This window comes from Amphiprion ocellaris, chromosome 4 (genome assembly GCF_022539595.1).
Source record: "Amphiprion ocellaris isolate individual 3 ecotype Okinawa chromosome 4, ASM2253959v1, whole genome shotgun sequence".
NCBI classification, from domain to species: domain Eukaryota; kingdom Metazoa; phylum Chordata; class Actinopteri; family Pomacentridae; genus Amphiprion; species Amphiprion ocellaris.
In genome coordinates, this window is record NC_072769.1 from 423,398 (window position 1) to 433,650 (window position 10,253).

General features: G+C 43.5%; 1 protein-coding gene across 3 annotated transcripts in view; it reads right to left on the reverse strand.

Annotated features, from left to right (window-relative positions):
- znf827 (zinc finger protein 827) overlaps positions 1-6,464 on the reverse strand; it is a 71,780-nt gene extending 65,316 nt beyond the window's left edge. For 2 of the 3 annotated variants that reach the window (XM_055009871.1, XM_055009870.1), the window contains exon 1: positions 6,114-6,463. In XM_055009871.1, the coding sequence (XP_054865846.1) occupies positions 6,114-6,156 (43 nt within the window). In that variant the 5' untranslated portion in view covers positions 6,157-6,463. Of the gene's footprint in view, positions 1-6,113 lie in introns of all 3 variants that reach the window. The other variant, XM_023262238.3, reaches the window with a different exon arrangement.
- Between the last annotated feature and the right edge of the window lie 3,789 nt (positions 6,465-10,253).

The following is a 10,253-nucleotide window of genomic DNA, read 5'->3' on the forward strand; positions in this document are numbered from 1 at the left end:
CCTAACCCACAATCCTACCCATAAACGAGCAACGGTTGTGTCTAACACACTGCTTGTTGCCCTTGGACGCTCTAAGTAACCAGGAATCCACAACGATCCCAAACAGGAGATTAAAATAATCTGGGAGGGTCTTTGAGGTTTGGCTCTTCATTTGCTTTCATTAGAATATTAAATATTAGATAGCTGGGCTCAACTACCTTTACTGTTTCCTCCACACAGTTGGGGTTTTTTCAGTTCACGTCACACTGGGACACGTACCATTATCACCTCTTTAAAAAAACTACACCATGAAACTGCCCATTTGTGCATCTCCTAATGTATTGCCCTGAAACATACAAGAATCTCATTTTACTTAAGCTGTTATTTGTGGAAAAATCGGCCATTACTTTCAAGTCCAGATCTAGTAGATGTTAGATGCATGCACAGAGCAAAAATTGCCTATAGAAGGGGTTTTTGAATAGGAAAGTAGATATAACAATTATGCACAAAGTTTGACAACGAAATATGCTTCGTGCAAGGTTAAGAGCTTGTGAAGTGGCCTCGTGACTGGAAGGTCTCTTCTTCAGCAATTACTGCCAGTGTAATTTTGAAAAGAAGATAGTTGACTCCCAGAATTATTATAGTTCCATATTGATGTGGCTTTATTCACAAGGCATGAAGTTACAAACTTAACAAAAACTTCACAAATGTTGATGACTTGCCAGCATACACAGATTTGCACTGCTATTCAGTAAATTAACAATTTCAAGCATTTGGCCAGTTATATATATATATATATATATATATATATATATATATATATATATATTAATTTGCTGTTGTGAAACTCATGGGTACACCAATTTGAATGAATTTTTTTATGCGCCTGTGAAACTGGCTATTTTGAGAAAATTTCCCATTATTCTTGAGTAATGTGCAGACCCACACAGTTTTGATTCTGAACAACTGTTTTTAAGCTGAATAAACTCTGCTGTCTGTGTGGCTTGCCAATTGTCTGAAGTAGCAAATAAGGTTAACATTTGTGTATAAATATTGATCCTCACCCTGAGGCTTAGCAACTTCTTTGAAACTAGGCCCATTAAACCTTGCCCAACTAACTGTTTATTCACATCACTCTCAGTGATTTTTGTTACTCTCGAGTAAAACAAAAGGCAGAGTCTAGTTTGTCCACTGTATATGAATTTTCACTGAAAGCATGTTTCCATTTTTTCTCAGAGACGGTACACTGTTCGCAAGGCATCCACCACCTTTCAACGGCCCTATAACTCATTTCTAAGTTAAAGGCTGTGTATCATTATTGGCTTGAGCTCTACTCAGCCGACGTCGCCAGTGCACCCAAGCCCCATCAACTTGAGGGGAGACATGGCAGTGGTGGCGAGGTTGGGGATTCTTGGCAGAAATTCCCCACAAATTTTATGCCAAGAGCGAAATGGAAACCTCCTCTCATTTTCCTTTCCCCTTAATCCAATGTTTTCAAGCCCCAGCCCCACCAAGGTCATTATAATCATAGCAAGTGGAAGGCAGCCAGTGACCCACCATTACAGTAAGGTAGAGAGCCACCCAGTCAGTCAGCTATTGGCTCCCAAAGAGGAGCGCAATTCTGAATAAAAATGTTCAAAATCTCTCCATTTTAAATGAAGATAACCAAGAGAGGAGAGAGCAGGAAAAGCGTTCCTGCCAATCCACTTAAGGCTGTGTTTTTTATTACATGGCTCTCCTTTAACTGGTGCAGAAACGCTAATGGCAATTCTCTGATCAAATACACACAGAGCTTATAATATGTATACTTTGGCATGTAATATTACATAATGAAGCTATATATTTAGGACTATTCAGACTGATTCAACGTGCCATTTTTTACATTATGAAGTCAAATACATTAAAATATCCAAACTTAGTGTGTTCACTGACCCTAACTTTTAAGACTGAGTAATAAAGGCAGCAAAATTACACAAACAATAACACACCACAAGGTCATAAAGAATGGCAGTTTTCACTGTGGCACCAAAGGTCATGTTTACTTGTCAGAGTGAAGGCGCCATACTGTACTGTGACCTCCATAGCCAGCTTATGTACCCACAGACACAAACACACACACACACACACACACACACACACACACACACACACACACACACAAAAGGAGTTGTGTGTTTGCTTTCACATGTGCGTGCCATGCACACACACTTAAAGAATAGTCCCTTCTCACAAGCTGTGCCACAGACAATAGGACAGCGCACACTGGGCTGCACAACCCATATATCTGGGTCTGTTCTAAGATAAAGCACCTCCAGCATTAAAGCCAGTGTATTAGCTTGCCCTTTTTCACCACAGATGAAGAGATTTGAAGCTCGATATTGTGCTTGTTGGCTGGCACACCACCAGGGTGTTGTTGGCTGAATAATGAAAACACACAGACTGACAGCGAATGGCATGAGGTGACACTTCCATTCTAGAGTGGGAAGATTCAAAACAAAGCGCAAAAAGCTTCTGACAAATTCATACTTTTCTGTGACAGTTTGTTGACTGAGGAGGGAAACAACTCCTAAATCAGAAAAGGCTTTCATTTAAACCCAGGAACAGAAGCACAGCAGAGCTCCAGTACAGTGCCTACACGAGAGTACATGGTTTCAGATACGTGGGTGAAGAGTATTTTTGTTGCAGACCAATTACGAAGCAGCTTAATTGAAAGGTTGACATGGGCTTACTTTGGTTTTAATGCCCAAAGGACTGAAAATATTGGACTTCATGTTTGACTGATCCACACTACATATATCGATGCCAAATACAGCTTTCATCACCAAACGGTGTACCTTCTGAAACACTAGTGGTCTGAAATCAGGAAACTTTAACAAACATCACACATTTTCACAGTTGGATCTTACACTTATACAGTGCTTGCTTTTCTGATAAATTAGCAATAATTTTCAATCACGAATAAAAGGATTTTACCAGGTACTTCCTTTCGGCTCCAAACTGCCAAAGTGTGACCTTAAATATAATAGTAACTTTAGATCAGTGCTTGCTCTATGACAAAGTCTTGGTAGTGAATATTCAAGGTACATTTGGATGTTGTAATGGACAATCAATTGCTATTATCCTCCTTGGTTGGCAAGTGGGTGCTAAAACACGTCTGCTTTTATGTCTGCACAAAACATACAATCCGTTGCACTTTGACTCTTTAACCAAACAGCCACAATGGTAAAGCACTGACAGGTGAGGTGAATAACATTGATTATCTTGCTACAGTGGCACATGTAAAGGGGTGGGATATATCACGCAGCAAGTGAACAGTCAATGCTTGAAGCTAATGTGTTGGAGGCAGGAAAAATGAGCAAACATTAGGATCTGAGCAGCTGTGACCAGAGCCAAACTGCAGTGGCTAGACGACTGGGTCAGAGCACCTACTAAACAGCAGGTCTTGTGGTGTGTTTCTACTATGCAGCAACTGGTACCAACCAAAAGTGGTCAAAGAAAGGACAACCGGTGAAAAAGACAACAGGGTCATGCATGCAAAAGGCTCAATGATATGTGTTGGGAATGAAGTCTGGCCCATGTGGTTTGATCCCACAGAAGAACGATTGCAGCACAAATTACTGAAAACTTTCATGTAGGCTGTGACAAATAGGTGGCCTGTCAGAGTGCCCATGGTGACCACTGTCCACTGCCAAAAACATTATCTTTTACATCCTGTGTGCAGCCAGGTGTGTGTATGTTATTTACCTGGGGGAAAAGATGGCAGCAGGTTGCACTACAGGAAGAAGACAAGCCAACAGAGGCAGTTTGATGCTCTGTTGGGAAACCTTAGGTGCTTGCACTCATGTGGATGTTACTTTGACATGCACTACCCACCGAAACCACCACACATACGCCTTTGTGACATGTGTATCCCTGTTGACAGTAGCCTCTTTTAGCTGGACACTGCACCCTGCCACACAGCAGACATTGTTGAGTAATGTTTTTTAGGAACATGACAAAAAGTTCAAAGTGCTGACTTGGCCTCCAAGTTCCTGAGACCTGAACCTGATTGAGCAATTATGGGATATGCTGAAAAAACAAGTCCGACAAATGGAGCCCCACCTTGCATCTTCACAGGACTTAAAGGATCTGCTGCTAACGCCTTGGTGCCTGATACCACAGGACACCTTCAGAGGTTTTGTGGAGTTCGAATGCCATGACACGTAAGAGGCTCTTTGACAGCATGAGGGTACCTCTGCAGTATTAGACAGGTGGTTGTGCCTGATTGCTTTACATACACATTTTGTCCACTGCAATTATGCAAAACTATACATGTTGTCCTATTAGCAGGAAAATGTAGGTATAAACTTAGAAAAGTATTAGTCGTCTACACAGTACAAATATTTGTTAAAAGTGAATTGTAAATCACATTGATGAATATCCCTCACAATTCTGGGAAATCAAGCTCGGCTCATATACTAAATTAATGAACCACTGTTTGCATTTCTTGATTTCGGTCTACATGAAGCACACAAAATAACACACACATTCTGCTAGATGAGGAGGAAAACACACCGTGTGCACAAGCGCCCTCCAAGAAGCCTCGATGCATAGTGGTCGTAAAAAGGCTGCAATGGGTTATTTTCATTTGCACATCATGACCCTGCTCTGTGCGGTCCGTCCATGTGACTTGCACGCTCCTTATGCAGCATATCAGTGACAACTCACTGTCAGTCACACACACATGCACAGAGACACACACACACTCGCTGCACCCACTGTCACCCAGTCTCCACCTCTGTGCCTCCCAGCCAACCGTTGCAATTTCCCAAGTTCAGGCCTAGGTCAAACACCTGGGCAGCGGATCAGTGAATATTAACAGTCAAAAAAAAAAATCTGTGATGGGTGCTGCTTGGTTCTGAGCAGCTGGCACAATGTGACATTTAAGAAATGAAGAAGACAGTGTCACAAGATAAATGCATCAAGCCTAAACATGAATCACTCACTTAATCATTACATTTACATACTAAAGTGACTAATTGAGCTGTTTGCTTACGCATGTAGTGAGCAAAAATGATTAAGATCACCCAAAAAACTAAAAAATAAATAAATAAAAATGTCACTGCTAATTCCTTTAATAATCATTGTCATTGGCAACTAACGTCTAAAGCGATCCTCTAGCGGCCGGAGTGCGCAACTGCAGCGCTTCATTATCTGGACCGATAAAGGCACAATACGAACATCCAAGATACAGCGGGTCAAATGTGCAAAAGTAAACCAACCTCCTGCTAAAATCAACAACACGGGAATCATTGCGGCTTTCTGCTGCGGCACAGCGTTATTTTGAAAGCGACGTAGCGGAGCACAAGTGCCGTTTCCTTTTTCTAACCGCGTTATTGATCGTAGTCTGTCTGCAATGAATGGCTGCAAAGGGAAGAGGGGGGAAAATCCCTGAACTTCAGGTGACCGACCATGGCTCTGACATAGCCCTGCATGCAGACTGGGAGGGGTAGAAAAAAATTAACACGGGCTTGGAGGAGAGAGAAGAAAAAAAAGACACCTCAGCACACTTTTTTTTTAAAAGTCGACGACAAACAAGCGCGAACAAATTCGGGTTCCGCGATTCGGAGCAGCACAAACTATGAGGCGAAAGTTAGCCGTTTATATCGCCGAGGAAATGAAGTTTAGCAAGCGGTGCTAGTTAGCGCCGTAGCTAACTGGGAACACCAGGGTACGGGCAGCCAGACTCTGGCTTGTCTGATCCGACTGACCCTTCATTTTATTGCGGCCAGACTCCCAGATCCTCCCCTTTCTACCCGAAAAGCGGCCGAGCTGAGGCTGAACGCATTACCCGAAAACGCTCGGCCGTTGTGGCTCACACGCAATCGACACATATGCCAACTGACCGCAACCTTTTTAGCGGAACCGGACCTCTCATCGATTGTACTCTTTATTAAAGCCACGTATCATTTATCCACTCAGTCGCCGAGCTAACGTTGCCCATCGCCAACAACATGGCTGCCTCGCTCGGACCTAAAAAGGGAGAAATAACCTACGCCGAGTCTTTTGTCTGTTTCACCTCTTTAACCCTAAACTACTGCGCAAAACACACCGGAGAAGCCGTTAAAATTGCACAAAACGAGCGGGCGACTTACGTGAAGGCAGGCGCTTGGGTTGCTCCTGCTTCCTCCTTGGCATTTTCTCCCGTTTTTAATCACATTCTCGTCCTTGTTTGGGGATAAGAAGAAAAAAGGTTTTTCCCATTGAGACTGGAGGCGCCAGTGATGGCAGGGACTTGGTCGTGCACCTGGCTTTGCTCGGTTTAAAGTGTATTGTTGGGGAATGGGAACACAGGCGGAGGAGGTGCCGCTGTTGTTGTTGCCGTGTCTTGACTATGGCTGCTCTCGGTGCAAGTGTGTCTCCGAGCCCCTAACTAACACTAATGCAGGGATCAAAGGGCAGCAACAGCAGAGCAGACACACGCACGCACGCACACACACACACACACACACACACACACACACACACACACACACACGCCTCTCACACGCACACACACACGCACACTCTCTTGCGCGCACGCACACATTCTAAGAGCTCGCCCCCGAGAAGCAACGTTACGGACAAGGTGCCCCCGAAGCTTTACGGGAGGAAAATATATTAGGAATAAAAAAAGGAATAATTTCACCGCACTGATGATGATGATGATGATGATGGTGATGGAGACCATTTGCATGAACGGACTCGTAATTTTCATCCCTAAAAAAAAGAAAGAAAACCCAGTGAACGGCTGTAATAATAATTTATGCGAGTGATGCAAACGTGAATGTACATCACAGCTCTGACCTAGTGGCGTGTCAAACATGAATTTAGTATGCATTTGGAAGGAAAAATAATATACTCCACACACAATTTACTACTATAAACACATCTTTATTACATGTGCATTATATTATAAGCTATTATTTAATGTTTACACACGCAAATTTCTACATAAATCCATGCTGCTGTGTGCATAGCTGTAATGTTAAGACTTTAAATTCTTTAATAATTATGTAATAGCAGCTTCATCCAGGATTTTTACATTGACATTTCAAGATTTTGGCTTATCATATACACTGTTTCCCCTCAAAAGTTTCATTACAAACTATTTACAAGTTCCACGGGGGGAAAAAAACAACAGCCAAGATTAAATTAACCTTCATTAACAAACATCCTTCAGTGCTTTACTTTGTTTTACCTCCGTCTCCCTCCTCCTATCCTCGTTTCTCACACACAGGTTTCATACATGTCAAGCTGTTAATTTAAAAACTGCTTGCTGAGCTATTCCTAGAATTTGTCTATAATAAGAACAGTGATGAAAAAGAAATAAAAAGGTATATTGTGTGGGAACCTGTGCTGAATCAGGTGGGGGCAATAACAGGTGTCAGTGTCAGAAAAATGTCCAACAATTACCCAACCCAATGTAGTCATCTCCTCATCAAAGTTGAGAGAGCAGAACTGGCCAGAGCTGAATCCTCCTCTCTCTCAGCTGGGTGTTGGGGCTTTTTCACAGCGCAGGCTGTCCCCCACTCCCTGCTGTTGGACTCCTCCAGGCTGCGTTCTGTTGGCCTGCCGCGTTCTTTCACACCTCGGCCGTGTGTGAGGAGAGCTGTGTCTTCATCCCTCCATCCTTCCATCCTCCAGTCCTCCTCCTGCCATGCCTTCCACCCACCCCCAGCGGAGGCGCAGGAGGCTCGTTACCGTGGCAATTAGTGAAAAGCCCAAATTAGCCCTCTTGGCTGTCCACAGGTGACAAAGACACTTTGCATTTCTGCTAATTAGGAAACAGAACAACATGATTAAATGGGCCCTATCAGGAGGAGAGTGGACAAACATGTTCCACAAATAGCAAAGAGCGATTTATTAGTGCATCTCCTGCATGAAATGATTAAGACATCCCATTAGTTTTTGCAGTTTCGGAGAGGATAATGTTGGGTTGTGATACTCAATATTACAATGATTTACGTGACAATTTTAATAGACTTGTGTGATTGTGTGTGTGTGTGTGTGTGTGTGTGTGTGTGTGTGTGTGTGTGTGTGTGTGTGTGTGTGTGTGTGTGTGTGTGTGTGTGTGAGCAGCTGTCTCTCTCAACTACACCTGCAGACAACCACAGTCATGTGACCAGAGAGTGCATGCGTTTAAGGTTAAAATTTGTTAAATTTCTTACTTTCTAGCAGATGCTTTGTGATTTTTACAGCACAAAATAAGCTTTTATAAAGATTTGGAAAGAAGTTCTCAGTTTAAGCGCTTATAGGCTTCAGCTCTCAACTTTGAGTTGAATGTTTGAAGAGTTTTTACCACATATTTGTGATATTATGTCAGTGCACAGATAAGCGAGAAATGCGAAGTACAAGATGGAAAAGGTGATTCTGTTCATGTACCATTCCTGTAAATGTAAAGCAAAATGTCTTTTTCCACACAATCAGAGATGTGACAGCTCCGGTTTGTACTTTCTCATAAAATCCCAGATATGTGTTCCTCGATTTGTTAGTGAAACACTTACTACATTTGGAATTAACAATCCCAGAGCAGCAGAAACTCTCCTGTAAGCTTTTGCATGCTGGATGGCTTAATCACTGCTAAATCTTGCTCTGCGTGTCCACCCTTAGCTTATTACACCACATTAATGATCATTAATTATCGCAAACTCCATGTAATATCAAACTCGATTTACAGGGCTGAATTACTCCAGGCTCAAATCGGTGCAGAGCTGTGAAACTTCTGCATTCTGTGCCGTCATAAACATTTACACTAACTGCCGATAGGCCGTGGTAGGACACCAGTGTTTGTCTTCATGGTGCTTTTGTTCCCTATTGAGTTCGGTCACCATAGGGAGGTCACAGCCTGTTCTCTGACCCTGACAATGCCAGGCAGCTGAGGTAATGCTAGCAACAGGGCAGTCTGCTGATAGTAGCCATGGCAACAATGGCATGACCTCACTCAGGGTTGAACCTAAAGGTCGTTCCTCAGTGAGAACGAGTGCTCCAGCCACACTGCCAGTGATGCCTCTCAGATTTCACCGCTGGAACACACATTTACTGTATTTACTGTACGATGCTTTTGTCTGCTTTACCGGCAAAGTGAATATATTCAAGGTCAATTAAAACAGTTTTGTTCCACTTCCCAATAACCGGTGTAGGTTCCCCGCTTTGATAACAGCCTAAATTATCAGTTGGCATTATTACTACTTATTAAAATGGTTCCCTATAGTGGCACAACAGTTAGTGGGGGCTAAATGAGTTTCAGGTGCTTCAGTGGAGGATGGAGCAGACTGGAGAGAAATGAGCTAACTTGCTTATGTGCCTTGGGGGCAAACCAAGCATCCTCCAGTTTGTTCTTTTCTCCGTCTCTGCTCCTCGCTCTCCCCAATCCTCCCAGGCCCTGTCCTGCGCCGGATAGGCTGGTTGGGCTAACGTTAGGCTCGGCCAGTCAGATGTTGCCCTGGGGTAAACAGAAACATCTGTCCCCTGCCCAGCCGTGACTGTCGCTGAGTGATAAATCCTGGGGTGGCTTGTGCCAGCGCTGTCCATTGTACCACCTGTCCCCCTCCTACACAATCTCCACAACCCAACCCCTACACACTTACACACATGCACACACACACATACGTACACACACTTCACCCTATTTGCACTCATCCGCCTTCATCCTGAAAGTGTGACAGAAGCAGGTGGTTCACTCCCTTTTTGCCCTCTGGCCTTCTATGCTCTCGTCCTCGGTTGGCACATTTATGCAGGGTGCGAGCAGGGTTGTCGCCTCTAGCAAATACCAGCGGAGAGATCCCTGTACCAGGTTTTTGCAGTAGTGGTCTCAGGGAACTCAAAGGCCTATAGCAGTTGTTTCCTTTAATCAGGCATAAAGTCTGCAGATTAGATAAACAAACTTTCCCAGAGGCCAATAACATGCTCAGTGAAAAAACAACAAAAAAGAACATCATAAAGTGCTGGAAGTTTCAGAGGATGTGACTTAAATGACAATGATATTTACTTGTTTAAGAACTTTTACAGCCCATCTGATCTTCTTGTAAATTCAGCTGTTACACACATACGGCATTTGCTCATATTTTCTCGGCGTGTTTGTCTCTCTCTGCTGCTACCACTTCCTCCCTCCACTCAACTACTTTTACTAGTGTGACAGAGGCAGGTGGCCAACTTCCTGCCCTTTGACCTTCAACAGTTTCCCTGCAGTAAGGAGACAGTGCAAACACACACATGCAACACACACTTACACACACTCAGAGGAGGAGCCTAGG